This window comes from Falco peregrinus, chromosome 1, assembly GCF_023634155.1.
Source record: "Falco peregrinus isolate bFalPer1 chromosome 1, bFalPer1.pri, whole genome shotgun sequence".
NCBI classification, from domain to species: domain Eukaryota; kingdom Metazoa; phylum Chordata; class Aves; order Falconiformes; family Falconidae; genus Falco; species Falco peregrinus.
In genome coordinates, this window is record NC_073721.1 from 49,037,077 (window position 1) to 49,059,627 (window position 22,551).

A 22,551-nucleotide genomic window follows, 5' to 3' on the forward strand; every position below is an offset into this window, starting at 1 on the left:
GACTTTGCAACAGGGGAAACACGGTGGTGCTGTGCAGCCTCTGGATGCTTAATTGAGGGGGAGATTCTTGTGTTGTCCTCCAGAAAACAAAAGAAACTCCTGAAGGCAAGTGCCGTTGGAATCTGGGTCCTTGCTGCATGTGTGTGTGTAGCCTCTGAATTCACAGAAGAAGGAAAAAAAAGTTTGATGAATGTGTTTTGGCCCACAGCTGCTTTGCTGGTACTGTTTGTGTTTATGTGTACTCTGGGCTGCTGCCAGTACAGGCAGGACCAGCTAGGTGCTGTGGTGTAAGCTCGCCAACTGGGGCACCTACACCAGTGCTGCTCTTGGCCCCTGACCGCTGGTGGCTCCGCGGTCCCATCTGCTCCGCTGGCATCTTCCTGAAGGTCACCTTGAAGGTGCCTTCTTTTAGCTCCCAACAGAGAGGGGGATGCATGCATAGGCTGAGCTTCGTGCTGCCAGCCCCACAGCCTCCAGCAGTGCCGAGTGAGTCTCAGAGAAGTCAGGGAAGGTTTTTCATCGCAGGCATGCAGCCTGTGAACCCCCTGCTGCTCAAGGGAAGGGGTGGCTGCTCCCAGCCCGTGCCCATAATCGTCCCTTGCTCTGGTCCCCTTGCTGGGCTCCATCTTTAGTGGCACAGCAAGGTCCTGACTTCTGCTGAAGCTTTCACCCGCCTGAAGAAATAATTGCACTGCATGCTTTTCACTTTATTTCCCTTGACTAGGTTTGCTTGGTTTATACCCTCTTTAAGCTGATGTCAATTCCTTAGCCTTGTGCAACAAGCGCCACGGGCAAGAGTTTGAGCTCTCAAATGCTTTGGTTTTACTGGAAACGTTAAAAAGCAAGATTGGGATGAATTTTTCTCTGAATAGAAGGTGATTGCACTCCCTGATTCTACCCAGGCAGCGGGCAGAGGAGGGGGGTGGCCACGGTCCTGTCTGTTTGTCCTGGGGATAAATGAGGGATGGAGCACGCTGCCTCCCTGCTGAGCCAGGGATCCGCCGCGTGCCTGTGGAGATAATGTTTTGCTTCAAAAAGGCCCTTCTGATCTGCAGTGCTCTGACCTGGGGTTTGCCCCTGGACCCAGGGTGGCGGGGAGGGCAGGTTTCAGCTGCTGCCCTGCCCTGGATCCCACCCGCCCCAGGGCAGGCACCCAGCGGGGATGGACGGGCTCTCCTGCAGCACCACCGGCCTTCCCTCTCCTCCGCAGTGTTCTCCCTTTGGAGCTCAACAGCAAAAAGCAATTTTTTTGTCTCTCCTTTTTTTTTTTTTTTTTTTTTTTTTTTCTTTTTGTTAACATTTAGATATTTAATGGAGTAATTTTTCCTGCCAAAAGGTTTGTCTTTCCCCAGTGTCCCTCCCTCCATCCCTCCCCTTCTCTAAACCCCTTCACAGAGGTATCATTTGTTCCCAGCCATTGGCATCTGGTGGTGTCAAGACGAATAATCCCCAGCGTGGGGGAGTGGGAGGAGGAGCGTGGCAGGGAGCCGCAGTCCCTGCAGCAGGGGGGGTGAGCGCAGGGTGGGTGTCACAGCATCCCTCCCTCTGTCCCTGCCACAGGTACTGGTGTTGGGAGAGCACCTGCGGAGCTGCCCTGAGCTAACAGGACCGCAGGGCACTGGGAAGGCTTGTATGCTGTTCTCACACAGGTCTTTGCTCTGTGCCTCAGTTTCCCTGTGGGAAAACAGGCTCCCCGCCCCCCTCCCCGAGACCTTGCTGGGTACAGCACAATAGCAAACCTCTACATTATTATTCTGGGGGCGGAAAGCAGCATTACTCAGAGCCAGGATTGCTAATAACGCACTAAATATAGCGCTTTCCAACTCCAGAGCACTTTCTGAACTCGTGCTCGTGAGCCCTAACCCCCTGCAGAGGCAGGGGCCGGGGCACAGGCCGGCATCACTGTGCGGGCACCAGGGTACCAGGAGAGTGATGGGACAAAGTCCCCCGTGGATGCTCCTGCCTGGAAGTGCTTCCCGTTGTGATGGAAGGAGCGGGCATCAGGTCAGTCCCTCCTGAGCTGGCGCAGGTTGAGGGGGACAGGGGTGTCAGGCTGAGGCCCCGGGGTGGCCGGGCAGTGAAGGACGGGCTCCTGCAGCCTCTCGGTGATTTTGGGAAGCGGCTGCTTCTCCCACTCGCCCTGCAAGAAAGTTCAGCACTGTGAGACAAAATTGGGGTTTTGGGTACTTGGAGAGACTGTATTTCTCCCTACTTGTAAAAATGAAATGACCCTTAATCCTTGAAGTGTTTTTAGCCCAAACCAGGATATTTTCTCATGAGACATTACTAATTATTTGTATTGCAGAAGCACCTACACATTCCCCTAGCAGCACAGACGTCTGCGGTGTACCATGTTGCACAAACCCACCACAGTTAGGGAGTTTCCACCCCAAAAAGTGTTACCTGCCAAGTCAGATGAAGACAACTCAAACCAGGGAGCCCCACCACCCACCGTGCTCTCAGCCCAGCCCTGGAAAACACTTTCTACCAGGTATTGACAGGATGGTTGGATGGAGGTGACGTTCACAGCGTGCCAGTGTGGATGTTCACGTGCAGCTGCTGCAGAACGGGAGGGATGCAGCAACCAGGGTGAGGTGCCGTTGGGCAGAGCCGGGGAAGGGCTGTCACAGCCATCAGGGCTCAGGGTGACCATGGCCAGGACCAAACCCCCAGCTCGGTGCACGCATGGGGGCACCTTGTCTTGAGGATGCTCCCTGCAAGGACCAATCTGCCGGGTTCAGCCAGTGCCAAGGGCTGACCCCGCCAGGCAGGATCTAGCTGGAATGTGACATGTTGGTCCAGGTTAGTGGCCAGTTGGGATGCAGGCAGGGGCTGCATCTGTCTGGGCTGAGCTCTGGGTCACTGATGCTACGGCTTGGCTGCCAGCTGCGCGCTCATGCAGAAATGTCGACGAGAGGCTGAGCTGCAGCATGAGCAAGAGGAGGGAGGTCTGGAGCGGAGAGGTAGGGCTATGAGTCATCAACAAGAAGATGAAAGTTGAATTTGTAGTTTCAGTTTAAATTCTTTGTAGTATGTCAAGCAAAATGGGCCAGAGCCTGCACCAGCACCAGGAAAGCCCTGGGGAAAGCTGGAGGGGGATGGAGGGACCCTCCCAAGGCACATGGGGAGTGACCGGAGAGGGGACAGCATTGGAGCACCAGCTGGAGACACTTTTCCTGTCACTTATGGCTTAAGAGAGCAGTTAGGCATGTTTAGGAGGGTGTGCCTGCTCCAGGGCTCAGCCTCGAGCCCACCTGCTGCGGTGGTCTGCCCTGCCAGTACGTCCCAAAGCCTGGGCTCACCCCTTGCCTGCTTTTGGAGCACATCAAAGGCATTGGGACTGTCTTGATAGTTGTTGTTTTCAGTGCAAGTGGAAATCTGAATATAGAGTGTATGGAGAGCTCACTGTGAGCTCTTGAAGGTGCAAGGGACTCGGGGACAGCAACGTCCCTGCAGCCACTCACAAGTGTTATCTTGAGATTTAGCTCAGTAATTAACAGCACTCAGTCCTTCAAGAAATCTTGTCAGGTTTGAGATCGCTGAACTGCAAAAACATGAGCTTAATTAGAAGCTGGCGCTTTTCTCTTGGCAGAAACAGTGTGGAATAAATGAGATGTCTTAAAATTGGGCTCGCTCTGAAAACACCAGCAGAGCAGGAGGGGCAGCTCGGCTCCTTCGCCCTCGCTGCAATGCTCATGACCCACTTCGTGCCAGCATCAGCTCTGCTCCGCTCGAGTCTCTTCCTGGCTGGCCCCCAGACCTCTCTGATATCAAGAGACTTGTCTGGGCTGTAAGCAAGAGGCTTAATTCATAATTCTGCTGCTGCACAAAACTTCTGCACCACTTCTGTCCCTGCAGCAGAGCTCTGCACAGCCGGGAGGTGCCAGGTCTCTTGACTCCAGGGAACTGGAAGGTTTCTGTCCCCTCCAGACAGAGAAGACTTTTGCTAAAGGGGATTTACCTGGGCAGAAAGCTGGTGGTCTTCCCTGCAATCAGCTTGGCATCCTCCGGTGCTAGGGTGGATAGCACTGGATCCAGAAATAGCAGATCATGTAAGTTTATTACACTGATAAGTGGCATCGGGAGCTAATGGTGATAGGGACCATGAGTAGTTTTAAATCTTCATCACCATCATTGTCATGACCATCATCACTGGGCCTGGTTTTCCTTTAAAGATCTCATGGCCCTTTATCCTTCACATTTTGCTGGATCGCCACATTTGGAGGCTGCACAGATGCTGCACGTAATGAACTCGCTCTGCTGGGACCTGATGTCATTTGCCAAAATCCTCAAAACCACCTCACATTTCTCTTTGGTTCTGGAGCTAGCCCTGCTTTAACGCTCAGCGAAAGCAGCCTCAAAATCACTTTATGCAAATGCATTTCTTAATTGAATCGGGCCGAGCACATCCACGGTGGGCTCATGCCGTATTGTTTTAAGCACCGGGTCTGGGCTGGGCTCAGTGTCCTGCTGATGCCAGCGTTCCCTGGGCAGCTCCAGCTCGCTGCCCTGAGCCCACTGGGTTCAGCCACGTCCTGAGCACTGGAGACCTATGTCTGGGAGTTTTGCCGTGAAGCTTTGGTTATGAAGCTGTACGTACCGGGAACTGGACAGCTGAGGATTTGTTGCAGTGCATGGAGATTGGAGCGAAGCTGTAGAAGGACTTCAGCACGTCTCTGTTGAACATGTTCCAGGGGATGGAGAAAAACTGCTGTGGGACGGAGACCTGTGGGCACGTGCAGACCTCCTCATCGTTAAAGCTGGGGCAGGAGAAATGCCACACTGAAACGCAGCAGTGCTGTCCCCTTTCAGCGCTGGATGTGTCTAATTCCTCCCTGCCTAAAGCTTGGGATGGCTCTGGAGTTGGCGCTGGGAGCAGGGAGAGCACAGCTGGCACCTGCAGGGAAGATCTGGGGCCAGCCGGACTGCCCCGGAGTGGGACCCCCTGCACAAGGCCAGCATCTCACCCCTCTTGTCAGGGGTGAACGAGCTGCCACCTGCTCCTCTGGCAGGGATGCTTGGTGTCTGCCTTGGGTTGTGAGGAGTATTTTTCACAGAAGCACTTGGTCATGCAGTGACTGGGAAGTCCCTCCCCAGGAATGCTCTCCTTTCCTGGAGGTTCTCACTGCACAGCCACCCTTAAAGCCCTGGGTTGGCTCCCTGCTCAGGGTGCAGGGGGAGGCAGGACTGTGCTCCAGCATGCAGCCACAGCTCCTGAAACCCACGCTGCCCAAGTGCCCTTGCACACCCACTGCACAGCCAGCCCCTCAAACCCCGCTTTTTAAACTTTTTCCCAGTGTAACTAGCAAAGACCTCCGCAATGGTCCCTCTCCCCTCGGCACCACCGTGCAGAAGCTTTGTACCTGTTCACAAGGTTGAAGTATCGGTGCAGGTAGCCCAGATCCACCGCGCTTTTGCACAGCTCCAGCTGCGTCTGGGGGTAGTAGTGCACGTAGTTCACGCACATCTCCTCCAGAATGCCAAACCCACCCTGCGGCACAGACACAGACGTGCTGGCAGCCGGGTCCAGCTCTGCCCTGCCAGGGCAGCACAGGCAGCGGGGAGGGAAGAGGAGCACAAAGCTCGCACCTGTATGTGCAAACCTGCACGTATGTGCATATATGTGCTACTTCAGGTGCACAGGATGGGCAGCACTCTGCCCATCTGCCCTTTATGCAAGGACAGACTTTTGGGCTAGATCGTGTGGTTTACATTAAAATGCAGATTTCCTATAATCCCTGTGCTATATTTAGCTTTGTCCCTGTTGATGGTACCTCTGACAGGCACTTTTTTCGCTGCCTATGTAAGAAAATAACACGTACTGTCAAAAAATGCCACTTCTCTTTAATTACAATTAATCCCCAGTGGAACAGTTTGTGATGGGAATTAGAGTGACACATGCTACTTTTCAATTAGCACCTTAACATCCCCGCTGCAGGCGGCAGAGCCTTGTGGGTTTGCTGCTTTATCCCCCTCTGGTTTCTGGCTGTGATTCAGCCGGGGTTCATGCAGGTGCCCACTTTGTGGGTGCCCCCAGCCCTGGGGTGCAAACACACGCCAGCCCCACACGGGCACGTGAGCTCCCCCCCGCACTCACCACAGTGGCTCGGCTCCGGTCCTCTGTGTTGTAGGTACAGGTGGTGGTGAGTACGTCACCCTGGGGGGTTCAAACACAGACACAGGTAGGTGTGAGTGTGGGGTTTCCCTTCTCCACACTGGCTGCGGTGCTGCAGGGGCGCTTGCTGAGCTTGCCCACCCCGTGAGGAGATTCCCTAGGACCATGTTACCTGCTTTCCTTGCCTTTTAAGAATTTGTGCAGGGCTGAAGCACCTAAAAAAAAATGCACTTTTTTTGGTTTTTTGAGTTTTGAGTTGCCAAAACAACATTTTGAGTTGCCAAACCTGTACCGAATTTGATGGGACAACAGGGACCCCCCAGAGCACAGCCCTGGGTATGGTTTCAATGGGTGCTGAGTCCTTTGAGCAGCCTCTTGGGGCAGGATGGCTCCCGTAGGTGCCCTCTGCTTTGCAACCAGGTCCTTCCTCACCCGTACAGCCCTGGGGCATGCTCAGCCTCTCTTACCCATTCCTTTGCTGCCCAGCCTCTTCTTCTTCTACCAAGCAAGGAGGGAGGGGTAACCAGCGCATGCATGGTTCACACCCACCCCCCCGAGGACCCCCCCTCTGCTAGAGGAAGCCCCGCTAAATTAGGTGCTTAATTTAGCTGCCAGCATGGTTCACTTGCCTGCACACTGGTTTTATGCTATATGGGATGGGCCCTGGTGTCCCCAAGGCATCAGTGCGGGGGTGGCAGATACAACCTGGGGGCCACAGGGACCATGTCCTCCTGCAGCCCCCAAGGAGGTCCCCGATGGCAGTGGTGATGAGGTGATGTAAAGGAGGCAGGGGTCTCAGGGCTGTAGGGTCAGGGGAAGGTCCTGTGCTATTTGGAAGCTGCAGTGGTTTTTGGAGCCACTCACTGGAAAAACTGCAACCACCTCCTTCAGCATGCGGATCTCCTGGGAGGGAAGGAAAGGGTCATTGTCAGAGCAACGCTGTGGCTCTGTGCCATGGGTGATGTCCAGCCAGGACCCCCCCACTGCCCCTGCAGACCCCTGTACCTGGAAGTGAGGGCTGTAGTGACCGTCGGCATTCACGACCTGCTGTTCTCTTCCATTCCGGGACAGCACTGTCACCACTTTTCTTCCTGCCAGGTGAGTATGGAGCTGGGACGCGAAGATGCGGATGCCGGCAGTGGGCAGAGCCTGGGGGAAGGACAGTCAAGCCCCCATGCCCAACCCTATCCCTCTCCCCTTCTGCGCATCCCTTTGCTGCGTGCTTGGGACTGGCTGTCCCTGTGCCGGCGCTCCCACATGGGTTTAGAGGATTGCTGTTCCCTTGGAGCAGTGAGCTCCCTGCAGGGGGACAGATGCTCGGTCTGCTGCCAGATCCAATGTATGCGCTGCAGTGCCCTAAGTCAGCAGGAGCAGCTGAGCTGGCCGTGCTGCTTGCTTCCTTGCATTCGTTAGTGGTGGCACAAATTATTCCTTTTGGGTAGGCGCTACAAAAACATGCACTAAAACTTCCTTGAGAGCAAAGTGGGCATTTTTGAAACCATCTTGGAGAGAGCTCTTGGTGAGCTCCTTGGAAGCAGAGGCCAATCTTCCCATCTCTGTAAGAGAAAACACCACCAGGGCATGGCCAGCTGGGCAGTAAGTTTGATGAGAATGGTACCCCCGGGAGCCAGAGCAAATGGGTCCCCAGGAGAGCTGCTTCAAGGGTGGGGGGGTCAGTGCATCCCAACTAGCTGCTCTCTGTTATATGCAGCAAATTTTTCTTTCTGGTGCAACCTCATGGTAAAGGGTTTGGGAAGTTTAAAACTGGGAATTGGGAGCCTGGAGCTCAGTGCCATATCACTGCTCTCTGAGACCTGGGAAAAGCCATCTGCAACCTCTCTTCCCCAAAGTGAAGCCAGGGCAGAGAGGATGGGCACTCACCATCTGCGTGCATTTGTCGGTGCAATAGCCTGTGAGGATGAAGGCATCCTCGCCTGGGGGAATGGCCATCACTGGTGTGTAGACCAAGCCCAGCTCCATGATGGCAGCATCATAGCGTCGCAGGGTGGCCGTGTAGTAGAGGCGGATCCCCGAGGAGTCATGGCGACCTGGCAGGAGAGAGGATGAGGCTGCAAGTCGCTGTGGGAGAAGTGACGGCCACTAGGATAAGGTCAGGCATGAAAGTTGATGCTGTGCTGCAGTGGGGAGAGATGCACCAGCCTCTTGCTTGCAGCCTTCTTCATGTGTGCAGTTCTTAGTGTTTCTAAATCCTAGTTACTTTCATGCAAGTCTTTATGGAGTGGCCCCAGACATGTGCCTGGTCCCCTAAGAGACGTCACCAACCTGAGGCTGAATTGCTCCAAGGGAGTGAGGTAAGGAGTGCCTTTGGAGACCCCAAAGCAGAGGGACAGGTCATGGGGTGCTTTAGAGAACCCCCTCAGAAATATGGCTCATTGCATCTTTAGCATCCAAAAAGTTAAGGCCATGCTGTTATTGGGAGCCAAGCAAGAGGAAACATGCCTATGGAACAAGTACTCCTTGCATTTGGAAAGCTTCTGGTCTTTCTTGCATTTGAGTTTGCTCCGTTTAACCTTCCCTCAGGAGCTGGTGGGAGCTGGAGAAGACCCGGTGCCCATGGTGTGGCAGATGCTGACCGTGAGGCGGGCAGAGGCAGCAGCCAGCTCTGCGGAGATGCAAAGCCGAGCTCTGGCACCCGTTTGCCACCCAGCTCTGAGAGCAAAGGGACAGGGCAGGTTCAGCAGGTCATCAGGGGTTCAGGCCGGCTTTGAACTCCCTGTCTCTGGGCTGGAGCCCACCCAAGGATAAGAATAACGGGGGAGACACTATTGGTTAACATGAAAAAGCAGATAAATTATGAAAGACATGAGCTCTGTATTTATAGACGTGTTTCTTCTCGAGTTGCCGAATGTGCTATGACTGATCCACAGTACATATGCTCTGGTCTCCTAAAAATATACTTGGGTAGTCAAGAAGCTACTTGTTTTTATGTTAATGAAGAAACTGGGTTGTTTGGAATCCTTTTCTTTTTTTTTAAATGTGTCTCCTGACAATGTTATCGAAGCAGGAGTACCAGTAAAACAACATCTAAATTCCCCCATCCCCAGCCAGGCTGCTGCTGTCTCTCTGGTGACTTCGGCATTGCTGTTGCTCTTGGCTCTGAGCTCAGACCCACCACCACCTTGCGCAGAAATTGGAGGGACTCCCTGTGGCAGCCCAACTAGATGCTGGTGATGCCTTGGATCATGCCCTGCAGAACAACATGTAGGGGCAGTTTTCTGCCTGCAGGGCTGCAGGCTCAGCCGGGCTCCTTTCCCCAAGCATCCCTCCCTGCTGCTGGGCATGCACAAGGATGGGTCCAGCCTCCGGTGAGGATGACTTTGCTGAGACCTGAAAGGCAGCAGCATGGTGGGGATTTTATGTATTCCTCCTGCAAGGACAGATCTGGACCATCAGGTCTCCAAAAAGTTGCAAACAGGGCTATGATTTGAGCCAAGTTTTCCTTCTGTATGAAACATGGAGTTCTCCCCAGTAGGGCAGCAGCCCCTGGCATTTACCCAGCTCTCCTGCCACTGCCTTGCTGGGGAGGCAGCAGGCATTGCCACGCACCCACTCACCTTTGAACACCATGGGATTGTGATAGTGGATCTCAAGGCGCAAATATCTGGAGGAGCCTGAGCCACCAAAGGCCAGACCTGCTTCTTCAGGGTAGTAGAAAGCCTGGAAGCAGAGGGAGGGTGTTAAGGGGGTGGTGGACAAGGCTGAAAAGTCTAAGGGAAATGTCTGGGCATAAACCTGACCCCCACTGTGGGCTGAGGGACATGGCTGGTGCTCTTGGTTGTGCTTGCTGAGCTGGTCTTGCTTCCAAAAGCTTCTCGCATGCCAGCATGCACATGCAATGGCATAACCACTGAGTAGGGGCATTGCACCAACTCATGGCACTGAGGAGGTGGGCTGGGGTGAGGTGGAAACTCAGATATGTCCAGCGGGAAGGATGGGGAGGTCAGACAGAGCTGAACCCAGCAGGGAACGGGGTTGGGGCAGCCTGCATGGGGCGATCCCAAGATGGGATTGGGAAGGGTTGGCAGGCAGCAGGAAAGTGGCCAGGAGCAAAGTTTTCACCCAGGGCAGCGGGTCCCATCTCGCACCCACCTGCGCTCCCATGGCCCACGCTGCAAGCACGTGCCTGCAGTAGTTGAGCCGGTTTGGCTTCATCTTGGAGTCGCAGGGCCCGTTGTACTGGGGGAAGCTGTCGAACTCAGCAGCACACTGGAAGACTTCCATGTGGTGGACCAGGGCCTCGTTTCCTGCCGTGATCACTGGCTCATACTGCAAAGCAGCATCCGAGGAGGAGGACGCATTAAGAAAGTTTGGTGAGAGCCCACCCCCGGGGGCTGCTGTCTGTGCAGGCTCCCCAAGGAGCCCAAGGCAGGTATGGCTGCTATCCCTTACTGAATGGGGGGCAGTTTCTGCTGCCTGATGGGGAGGGAAGGTTGCTCTGGGCATGAGGCACCAAGGGCCAAGAGCTCCTGGTTGGCTTTGGGACCAACGCAGAATCCACCAGAACCCATAGAGAAACATCTCATCCCTTCTCCGGTGACAGATGCACCTGATCAGCACAAGATCTTGATCTGCTTTGCGATGACTGAGTCCTTTGCCATTTTTTCAGGGCTGAGGTGACCCTGGCAACACTGCTCTTTCCTAAAGAAGGTCCTGGCCACGTCGTGGTGGCTCTGCCTGCAGCTATTGAGTTTTGTTTCTGGCCACCAGCCGTTTGGGGCACAGAGAGGGGGATCGGGGGTAGAGAGAGTGACTTCAAACAAGCCTGAGGACCGGCTCTGGCTAAAAGCGCCAGCTGTAGAAATGATCCGCAGCAGCGGGAAGGTATCAGGAGGTACACACTTTTTACTTACACACAGATGATTCATTTCACACCATCTGTCGGAGAGAAAATCCTCCTTCTGAGTTTTCCTTTGCAGCGTCGTCTCTCCCCTATAAATCACTAAGCACTCGCTTCGGCTCGTGTGTCAGGTTTTCCCTCTCCCTGTTGTGTGGTTTTGACCCTGGGTGCAACAGGTCATCTGCCGAGCCACCCCCACACCTGCCGGGGTGATGCTCATGGTGGACAGTACGCCTTGCCCCAGTGCCTCCACTTTGAGGGAGGCAACCCAAGCACGTGCAACACGGCTGGGCAATGCACACAAGTTGCATTTACATCTGTAACCCCTTTTGTGGTGGGTTGGGGGTTTTTTTTTGAGTATGCCTAATCTTTTAGAAGCCAGCTCATATCCTGGCTTGCTCTGCCCTGCACTTGCCAGCCCTGTTCCTTTGTTTCCCGTTTTATATGTTCCTTATGGTTCACTGTGTACCATAATCCTGCTGAATGTCTGTCCTTGATGGCTACAGCTCTGCCTTCTGCAGGGGGTCAGCTCTGCAAGGGAGATGCTCTGAGCCTAGCCTGGTACCTGCTGGATGTGCTGGCTGGAAAGTCACCAACCGGCCACCTCACACTGAGAAGATTCTGATTCTGAAGTCTCTAGGAGACGTGAGGATGCTGCTGGCTGGTGGGGTGGCTCTGGGAGATGTTTTGGTACCATGTTGTGGAAGACATATGGGTCTGAAAGCCTCCATGTGAAAGGGCAGGGAAGCGGTGGACTTTGCAGAATGGCTGAATGTCAACATGACTGCTGATCTGCACCAGGGAAAGCAACCCTCTTCCCCTGCCTCTTACCATGATAATATGATGTTTGGGGAAGCTGTCTGGCAGCTCTGTCATGTAACACCAGTAGGTTGTTTCCTGGCTGGGAATGACAATGTCAGGGGCTGTTATCTCCATGGTCTTCATGTCACTGGGCAGCTCAGGGATGGTGATGTTGGGCTTTAGCAGCTGCACCCTCTGCAGTCCCCTGTGAATGGCAGAGATGTTGATGGCTTGGAGGGAATGGACCGGTTTTGCCAGGATCCCGTAGATAAGGTGCACGGTGCCATCCTGAAGAGAGAGCAAAGTAGAGCAGGTAGCTTTTCATGGTAGAACACAAACTGCATGGACTATTAGTGCTAGTATTGGTGGCACAAACCCAGGAGTGGGCCTTTTGACCCATCCCCAGATGAGAAGCCACCCTGGCTTCACCAGTAGCTCACTTTGCTGTGCTGTCCCAGGAAGACTGTAGATTTCAGGCTATTTCTTTGGCTGACGTGATCACAGAGGGTTCCCTACTGGTTGGGAGAGTCTGAAAAGTTTTCCCTAGATGGCATCAGTTCCGTAAGAGTAACATCTCTTCGCTCTTTCAGAGCTCCTTGTCCTTCCTAAGCTCCAGGCTGGGACAACCACGTTGGTTCAGGGCTCATCCCACCCGGCAGCACAGCCCCAGCAACAGCCATGGGCAGCAGCCTGGGAGGAACATCAGGAACAAAACTTCTCCCTGAAATCCTCCCGAAATCCTCCCATTTTCCTGGCTTCTGCTGGGGGATTACCGCAAGAAGCTCTGCTGAAAGTCTACTGCGAGCAAGGGAACTGCTGCTGAACCCAGTGAGCTCTGGGCAGGAGGTAAGGAAGAAAGGAAAAAGAGAATATTTTTTTCTTAAAGAGTCATGGAATAAAGACCTGCAAGTCTATTCCCGGCCCATACACAGATTTTTTTCCTCCAGGCCTCTCTGTGTTTTGGCAGACGGTAGACATTTCTCACCACAAGACAAGCTTTTGAAAACCAGCAGCAAAAATTGAAGGACATTCTGTGCCCACGTTGGCTTTAAAATATCCTGCCCATCAAAGGCTTTCATCTGAAATGAGCCTTGCACTGATTCCTGCCTGCACACAGGGTCCATGGCTGAGACCCTGGAGCTCTTCAGCATCCCTACTGGTAAGGTTTTGCCCAGGTCCCATCTCATGGGGAAGCGGTGAATGCAGACCCAGAGGGACTTCACCGAGCCACACCGCAGCAGCTCTATTTGCCGTTGCTTTGCTCGGGCTCCTGCCACAACCCTCCTCTTTGCCTCCCGTTGAACAACACCAACGCCTCTTTGTAACACTCCAAACAGTTGGTTCCAGACTGCAACCGGAGTGATGCAGGAGGGTATTTATATAGCCTTAACACATGCTTAACAGGAGTGGATGATGCAAACGAGCTAAAATCTACACTTTATAGAGGTTTATAAGGGGTTGTAAATAGATCGTGCCAAACTTTACTCATGTCCCAGGACTGACATCTGTAGCACACTTCCCTTCTGCCCTAGACAGCAGAAACATCTGATGCTGCCCATGAAAAAAAACACTGGTCAGGTATAACCACTCAGGCTGGGGTTTGGAGCTCTGCCCCATGAGACAGGGCTGGGGGGTGCTATAGCAGGGTGAGGGCGATGCCGTACCTCTATAATGTAGTCCTTGGGGTCACAGGTGCTGAAGGCTCTTCTGAAGAGGAGGTAGAGCCCCTCAGGAGCCCTTCGAGCCCCAAGGAGCTGGTAGTCCTGCTGCGAGTCCATGTGGATCTGCCCCGTGGCATCGCTCCAGGCATCCTGTGGGATGAAGAGCATCCTGCTCAGCTAGGAGGCTCCGCTGGCCCTGCTCAGCCCGAGAAGCCCACGGCGGTGACCTCTGACAGTACCATGGGTTGTGGGTTCCTCCTCCTCTGCACCCTCTGGTTGGTTCACCCTCCACATCCCAGAGGTGGAGGGAGCCTGTTTGGTTGCCCCACGCTCCCCTCCAGCAGCCCACAGGCAGAGCTGTGCTGGCTCAGCCCCTGCCACGAGATCTTCAGTGCTGAGCATGGGCAGACCTGTGAAATATGTGACCCAGCAATAACAGTCTGCAGAAAAGACCTTTACAAGCTGAGATGCAACTGCGGGAAAGGACATGGGAGGAGGAAAGCCTACAGGGACACCTGAAGGTGTTGCATCGGGCTGTGCTGTGTTTTGGGTGTATTTGCCTGGGGGGGAACTTCTAGGGGGGTGTTGTGCTATCCAAGACCCTTGCCACACACCCACTACTCTCAATTTAAGATCAGACCCTTGCTGAGCTGTAGTGTCAGCCTTAGAAATTGCTGCCCTTTTCAAAATCCTTCATTTGTTGTGGCCAGGTTGTTTCAGGATGCTCGTTGTTGACGGTGGTGACAAAACCACACTGAGAAGCAAAGCCCTAAGTTATCCTGTGTTTAAGGATTTGAAGGTTTGGCATATAAAATCCTGCAATAATTTGGATTTGAACAGTGTTTTTGTCTTGATCTTTTGCATCTCCCGTTGATATATTTTGTTTACTGAGAAAAGGCACTTAAGAAGTACCTCGCCCTACGTACACAAGTGGCATCGGTTCTCTTATCTCGGGGGACGGGGGGGCGGGACAGGGGGTATGACACAGAAGAAAAAGAATAAAGCATCTTGGCATCATTTCAGCCAGAAGTATAGAGTCATATTTCGAGAACATATTGTCCTTAGAGGGGGAGAGTAAAATCAGCTACATGAAGCTAGCATGACATTTGTTTTCATAGGAATATGGTGTGCAAATTAATCTTGTAGTACATGGGGGGTTAAGCATCTGAATCTTTTTAACAGCTGACATACTTATCCAGAAAACAGGCTGCTGGGAGAGAGAAAACCAGGACTGGAGAGATTTATAGAAATCTCCTTGCAGGATGCTGTTCAGCATCAACTGAAGAGAAAGCCCAAATGCTGCCCCGTGTTTAATTCAGCACCGTTTGTCTTTTCAGTGAGCACACGAAGGCAGATTAGAAATGATGCTTTATGTTTTTTTAACATGATGCTGTGAAATACTGTAGCATTTGGGCTACCACACATCCTGAATGGCTGGTAATTAGCAGGAAAACAGTACAGATAATAAGCCCTTCTTTTCATCCTTTCATTACACTGCAGATCACATTGCGGCGGATTGTGAAAGAACGTATTTTATGGTTAATTTGAAGTAAGCAGAGAGGTAAAATTTAACTTACTGGAAAGCCTCACATGGGGAGAAATGTGAATTGCTTTCTGCAGCCAAGTGCAATTGCAATAAGCCTGATGTGGTGGTCTGGGGATTTGAAGCTGCTGGAGAGCACAGGGGTGGCTACTGTAACTGCAGCCCCTGTGGCAAGGCAAACCAAACAAGAACCTGGGCAAGCGAGACTGTGTCAGAACGGACAGCGATTTGCAGTAGCAATCTCAATCAGCAAAATCAGAAATGGGTTGCCCCCATCTACTATCACCAAGATACATTTGCCTAATTTCGGAGCACACCGTGCCACTGGCCGGTGGCCGTCAGGCTGTGTTTTGCTGTCCTGGCGATCTCTGCGGTAGCATCGAACGCGACTCCAGCTGGCTTGGTGGTGCTGGCAGGGGCAGCCTTTCTGGCTGAGAACTTTTGCACTGTCTCAAAGTCAATAACAGGAGCTGTGGTTAATTTTTAATGTGACTGACAGCAGCGCACAAGGTGTTGATGCATCCTGCGTGTGTGAGTGCGAGCTGGTCTGTACCATCACCTGTTGGAGCTCTTTGCAGCTAAGCCAGTAGGGGTTCTGGCTCCATTCACCTTGCTGATGTGCTGCTGTATTTGCTCTTTTTCTCTTTGGGTTTAAGAGCCTATGCCAAACCCACAGTGTAGACCTGATCTGTGGGTTCCTCTGGGATAGAAACCCCCAAGCCCTTTGGGACCCCGTCCTCCTGAGCAGCGGGAGCGGTCCAGTGTGTGCCATGCCCTGGATCAGCCCCACTCCTTCCAACCACGAGTCAGATTCACCCGCAGGGAGGCAACCCCAAAAGCAGCCATGCAAACATACAAGCGACTCACCCCAAAATAGGAATTGTGCCCGTCGCTCCAGAGCACGGCCAGGTCTGCATTCTCAAACTCGCCTCTGTCCGACATCCCAAAAAGGAGCCCAAACTGCAGGTCCTTGATGAGGAGCTGGAAATGCACGGCTTGCTCCGTGTAGCTGACGTTCCAGGAGAGCTCGAGCAGCCCCTGGGGATCGAGGGGCACTTTGTAGGGAAAATCACTCTGGCGGGGTGCCGAGCCCTGCAGGACCACCACCAAGATGACCAGGAACACAGCGATCATGGTGAAGTACATGGATGCCACTTCCCGCAGCTTGAAGCTGGGGCAGGGACAGGGCTTGCTCCTGGAGGTCTGCATGCTGGGCAGGACGGCACCCCTGCGCCTGGCTTTGCCCATTTATGTGCTGGCCCTCCTGGGCAAGCCGGGGAAGTGACACTCTTTAATTGCATTTGGTTGTTGGGAAATTGCACTGTTGTATTGACACCCCCACCCCGCCCCCACCTCCTGGCCAGACACTTGTCATTCGCTGCTTCCCCTTAATTGGTTCTAATTGCACATGGACATTATCAATAGCAATTGAATTTGACTGAGCTGATGTTATTCGCTCTTAAATCTTCCTTAGTGGCTGGGAAGGGCTGTTTACTTGCAGGCTGCTTGTGCTGAGCCCTGCGTGGGTACACTCTGTGCTGCTTGTGCTGCCTCTCGCCCGGCTCTGCAGCCAGCCCTGCCTGCGCTCTGCGGGGCAAAAGCTCCAGGATAGCAATCCCAGCCACAGATCCCATGTCCTCCAGCCTGGGATCGCTTATCACCCCAAAGGTGGCCAGACTCGGCGGGGATCAAAGCCCAGGATCAGCTGCCAGACAGGTGCAGAGCCCCATTCCTGCTCCCTGCCCATGTTCTGCTGGGTGCAGGCCAGGGTATCACTATGTGCATCCCTGTTTTCTTTTTGCTCCTCTGAGTAACAATGCAGGTCTGTGGCTTGCAGATAAGCTGGCCCAAGCGCAGCCAGAAGACCCCTTGGCTCCCCCCAAGCCTCTTGCAGTGTGCTGTTCAGGCTGTGCCAAGGTCCAGGCTGCACCACGGGGACCCTTCCAGCTGCATGTTCCCTCCCAAAGACCCCACCAGTGGCATGAAGCCCACGGAGCCATTCCTGTTTGTTTATTTTTGGAGGCTGGCCTCCTCGGGGACACGTTTGCATGAGATGTTGCTGAAAACTGAGCCGAGTCAAGCAACTCAGAGCCCCGTGGTCCTTGAGTCACTGCTGGGTTGAAAATTAACCTCTCCGAGCTGACTGCAGTGTCATTTGCCGGAGCTGTTGTGGGTGTCAGAGCAGGTCCAGAGGAAGGGTTCCAGGAGAGGACATGTCCTTCTCATGTTTTGGGTAGTGGCAATGGTGCTTCCTCCTCTAGCATGCCAGCCCGAGAGCTCAGCTGGAGACAGTGTGGGAGGTAGCTGTTCTCTTCCCACGTCAGCCTCCATCCGTTTTTTAACCTGTTAATAATAGTTTTGCATGTAATCGTGATCACACCTCCAAGAAAATGCTGTAAAAGTTTATTTTAGCAGGGTCTGGCAGTGCTGAGCTGGGGTCCTGGCATCTCACAGAGTCTTCCCTGCGCACCCCAGCATTGGAGACAACCCCAGGGGCTCCCAGCAGCCGCAGACAGAATGGGTACAAACTGGGGCAGAGTCATGCCGGCTTGTTAATACTCAGAGAAATCAGGGAAGAAAATTAGAATGAAGGGCATGTTATGAGCAGCGTGCTGTATTGTTCATCGGAGTGCCTTGGATGATGCAGGGAGCACAGACTCAGCCACGATGGCCAGAGGAGGCAGCTGATGGGGACTGCAGCAAGGAAGGGTGCTTACTGCCGGGAGTGTGAGCACCTCCTCCTGTCCTCCTCCAAAAGAGCCCACGGGGATGTACTGCCTTTTGAGAGCACCTCAGAGGGTCAATTTACTTTTCCAGGTGGAAAACTACAACTTTGGTAAATAACTGTCATGGGAACTGAATTCAGCCTTTCTCAGCCTCCTGCCCTGGTAGCTCCAGGCTGCTCTCCCCCATCCAGCAGTGCCAGGGGATGGTCCCCTCCCCACGGCAGCCCCGGGGGGTTTGCGGTGCTGGCATTGCCCAAATTTCACCCCTGAGAGCACCCGAGAGAAACAGGAGCCCAGCAGTGCTGCCCGAGGTCTCCGGTCATGCGGCTGCTGAGGACGTGGTGATCCGGGTGTGGGTGAATGTCCCTGTCCACTCGTCTTTTCCTCCTCAGAGTTGCTCATCCGTGTGGTACAGAGTATAGCATCAGGTGACCAGCACCTGGGGTGTGCTTCTCCTTTCAGATGAGATTGCTCTGGGATGGGACAAGGGGAGACTATCCACCCTGCACTGATTATTTAGATAATTATCCCATGATGTTGGGTAATTCAGGAATAAGAAGGCAAAGGGGAGATGCTGCAGGCTTTGAGATTGGCTTTTGTGTTTTCTAATGATGCAATTAGCACAAAGGAGCCCTGATCATGAGCAGGGCCCTGCCTGAGCTCCCAGGCACTAAGTAATATTGATGGTGTTTGAAATAATTTCCCTGCATAGCTAAACGCCAAAGAAAATGCTGATTTCCACCAAACAGCCAGAAATTAAACTCTTCTCCTCTCCTCTGTTTTGTTTTGGTTTTTTTTTTTTCTCCTTTGTGTGAATTACTTCTGGCCTTTCCAAACCCAGCACAGCGTTTAAGCAAAAATAAGGATTCCCTTGTCAAGCCCAGCTCCTCCCTCACCCTGGTTTGGCTCCCATTGAAGGTTGTGCCTTCCTGAACCTTTGGAGATGTTAAATATTGGTTATTTCTTTGCTTTTGTAGCAGCTTTGGCTTTTTAGTTTAAAGATACCTTTTGTTTCTTCCCTTCTCTCTTCTTACTTGTTAAAGTCTGATGTATTCTCTTTTGGTTATTAAGTTTTCTATGTTAATTGGAATTCTAATGAACTGCCTCAAGCTCTCTGATACATGCACACTGCCTTGCTTTAGCCTCCGAGTTTGTGGTCTTGTTTAATTAATGCCGGCTCACGTGACAAGCGATGCTCTCAGATGCCTTCTGTGTGGAGTCCCCTCCAGTCCCCTCTGGGTCTTGAGTTTCTCTCGTGGTCCTTGCAGCAATGTTACAGGGACAGATCCACATTTCCTAGCCCTGCGTAATGAGAGGAAATAGATTCAGCTCAGTGCCCGGGTGTTTTAATGAATCATCAATGTGTGCAGCTCTACGTTAAATTTGATGAGGTTTTACTGTCCTAAGACACAACCGTTACTCAGGAACACAGCAATTGATCCGGAGTGTCTCTCCTTGTTGGGTGACCTGCTGGTTAGAGGTTTTGGTCTGTCATTTAGTTTTATCAGGCAAAATGCCAAAACAGAAAGAAAGCCGGAGAGCTGAGCTCTCCCAGACGAGCGCATCCCTTGGCTCCATCCCATGCCCCACGGGCACACAGCCTGGCCCCACACCAGCCATCCCGCTGCTGGTGGTGTCAGCTTTAAAAGCACATGTCCAGATAACATGCAGGAGGTCATGAGAGCCACCTGGGAAGGTTTCCACCATGACAGCTCTTGGGGTCATACTGGCTGGAGGTGTGAGCCATATGTCCCTCTCTGCCTGAGGAGCTGGGTCTGCACCTCAGCCGATCCATGGCTCTGCTCTTCTTCCTGAAGGGGGAAGCAGCATCCCCACCTTTGCCTGAGGCTCCTGGGCTCATTCCTGGGTGCACTGTGTTCTGAGATCCTTGTCCGAAAGCATCAGATGGATGTCCCTCATCCTCCAGCCCTGGCTGCCTTACAGAAGCCCCTGAGAACAGATTTTTCCCTTGCCCCATTTCTGACCTCCTCCAAGCACAGATTCACCCGCTTCTCTCTTGGCTTTGTTTCCTCGTTGTAAAGGGAAAGAAGCTGAACTGCCAGCATGGCAGGAAGGCAAGTGATCCTCACCGGAGCGGGGGAGGGGGTCCTTGGCTGACGAGTTCTGCCTCCATCTATTGGAGATGAAGCCCCAGGTTGCTGGCATGTGCAAGTGGAGCTCCTGAGCTTTCCTGTACAGAAGGAATTTGCAGTGGAACAGTATAACACGGGCAGGTCAGCTTGAAAACAGCTGAACTTTGCAGATAAGCAGTGAGAATTTATTTAAAAATTAAAAAAAAAATGTATATATCTCTCTCTCCAGCCTTCAGTTTCTCCCCAGTCATTGCTCATAAATCCAGGCGAGGAGTGAGGATCCAGCTTTCCACTCATTGCTCTGGGTATTTATTTTAAGACTTCAAGGAGATGTAGAAATGCCAGTTTCCTGACTCCGGAGCTCCGACCGCTCGGGGCTGACACAGAGCAGCTTCCCGTGGGCCGGCTGCCGGGAGGAGCACCAGGAGGGCTGCGGGATGGGAGCTGTGGGTTCAGCCTCTTTCCTCGAAGGCAGAGCAGCAGCAGCAGCAGCTTGCTGCCCACCTGCAAGCTCTTGCTGGAGCTAACGCTGTCACGATTGCTCTGGTGCTATCATAGGAGCATCCTGAGACAAGGCTGAGGTGTCCCCACACCCCCCGCCAGCCTGCTCCCGGCAGAGCCTGCCAAACCCCCTGGCAGGAAAGAGCTAAGGATGCTTTAATGCACAGGGAATACCTGGAGTATGCTGCGAGCCCTGGAGAAGGGCTATTTTTAATGGACGGTGCTCAGCTGAGTCCCCTAGGCCCCAGCCGGGCTGTGCTGAATGCTGTACAAACCTGCCTCAGCAGCATTAATCCCCCACCGGGTGTTGCTGTCCCCATCCTCTGCAGAGCCGCATGTCCAAACCCTCCTGGCGTCGTGCTAAAAGTACCGTGGCCTTTCATTGCCACTAATGCCCCTGGATGCAGAGCCAGCCCTACAGGGAGATAAGCAGTGGTTTCCAGAGCCCTGAAAGCAGCAGCGCCTGACATTGGTGGGGGGGGAGCTGGGGGAAGCAGCTGCCTCCATTGGCAGGGGTCGAGGGCTGCCTGCCTGGAACAAAGACTGACTTACAGGTAAGTAGGTTTAAACACAATTGATGCACCCAATTAGGGATGGAAGCAGGCAGCACCCCTCCGAGCTATAATCTATTGCCTCGCTAACATAATGGAAATTCAATTTGGGTGAAGGCAGGGAGGGAAGGGAAGCTGGCTGGTTGCTCGCCCTCGGCTGGTGCAGCTCTCTGTGCCCCGGGGGCTCTGCCATTCGCAGCCCCGGTCCCCAGCACCAGGATCGAATTTGCTTCAGCACTGATGAGGTTAGGCAGCATCTGACTCAGGCTGGACCTGACATGGTAGGAGAAGAGAGGGCTGGCACGTGGGGAGATGCTTGCATGGATGGGCAATTGTCCCCGGGACCCCTGCCCTGATCAATGCTGTGTGCCGTTTCTTTGGCCACATCTACCCCTCAGCCTTTGTACCAGAGCTGCAGAGGCTGGCCCAGCCCTGTGGCTCACAGGAACCGTTCGATAGGCACCCCAGGGCTGGGGTAATTTTAAATCACCCTTTTAAAAGGATCATTTTTGCTCAGCCCCGGTCCATCACAAATCACAAGGGATCTGCAGGCTGCTCGTTGGCTTTGTTGAGCACTGAGAGGGTGCTAGGGCTGCAGACCTGAGTTTGCATTTGCCCAGGAGAGGCCCAGGTGAGTATTTGATGTCCCTGTGTCACCTGAGCCTTGCTGGGCCAGGGGGAATGATCAGGGTGGCTACCTCAGCTGCATTGTTTTGCATGGAAATCTCCACCTGTGACTGCAGCAGTTGCTATTTAACCCACAGGTGTGCTGGGTACCAACTGAGACAGGATACTGGGAGGAGGTTGTGACCCAGTAGCAGTGGGTAGGAAGAGCCATTCTCTCCTCCCTGTTTGTGCCTTACAGCACAAGAGAAACTAATGCTGTAATGTCGCCCTTGCTAAGCCTCCGCTTATCCCTACTTCTTTCTCTCTCCTAGCCTGGTTTTTTGGGGTTTTTTTTTTTGGGGGGGGGTGGGTGGGTGGGTTTATTTTTTTGCCTTCTTCAGGGCCAGGTTTTTCTCTCTTTTGCAGCAAGCAATGCCCCCTGCCTCATCCCCCATGAGGACTGCATCTGAAGGGACCCAGCCATGCGGTTGGACTTCCCCACTGCCACTGGAGGAGTCTCCCTGGCCTGGGGACAGAATTGGACCTCAGCTTCTCTTTATGGCTCAGTCCCACTGCTCCTGCTCCAGCAGTGGAGGTAAGGATGGCCACGCATGGAGGAAGCTGAGCAGCTCCCATCTCTTCTGCCTCTCCTCCTGGTCCGGCTGTGCACTGCAGCTCTTCTGCAGAGCGGTGGGCAGGTGGATGGGCTGTGCCATGGTGAGTTGGTGGTAAGAAAGCAGGAGAAAGTCCAAAGTTAGCCAAAGGAGAGCATCGTTTGCTCTTTGGGAGGTGCTGCCTCGCCAGGAGCTCGAGGCCGGGTTGGCAGCCAGGTCCCTACCCTCCAGGCTGTTTGTGCAGCTCAGCAGCCCAGAGAAATTCCCTCCCCAGTGCTGCTGCAGCTGAGCCACCTAATGAAATCTAGTTGCCTGTGCATGCTATATTAAGGTTACCATGGATATGGTGCCACAAACACTGGGCTGTGGCTTTGTTATATAAACAGGAGAGATTGCCACAAATACTCAAAATAATCTGAAAAGGACAGGAAGAGACAAAAGGCGTTCTCTGAGTTTGTTTATAAAGGGTTGTGTGATCCAGT

At 53.3% G+C, this 22,551-nt stretch overlaps 1 protein-coding gene across 1 annotated transcript; it reads right to left on the minus strand.

Annotated features, from left to right (window-relative positions):
- Positions 1–1,394: 1,394 nt before the first annotated feature.
- On the minus strand, positions 1,395–16,312 carry DBH (dopamine beta-hydroxylase). Its single transcript, XM_055812154.1, has 12 exons — positions 15,846–16,312; positions 13,439–13,585; positions 11,805–12,062; positions 10,226–10,402; positions 9,691–9,793; positions 7,997–8,163; positions 7,121–7,264; positions 6,980–7,018; positions 6,098–6,157; positions 5,364–5,491; positions 4,601–4,760; positions 1,395–2,140 (listed from the first exon to the last, which is right to left on the minus strand). Exons 1-12 carry the CDS (start codon positions 16,224–16,226, stop codon positions 2,006–2,008), a joined length of 1,899 nt encoding a protein of 632 aa, XP_055668129.1. The 5' UTR covers positions 16,227–16,312; the 3' UTR covers positions 1,395–2,005.
- Between the last annotated feature and the right edge of the window lie 6,239 nt (positions 16,313–22,551).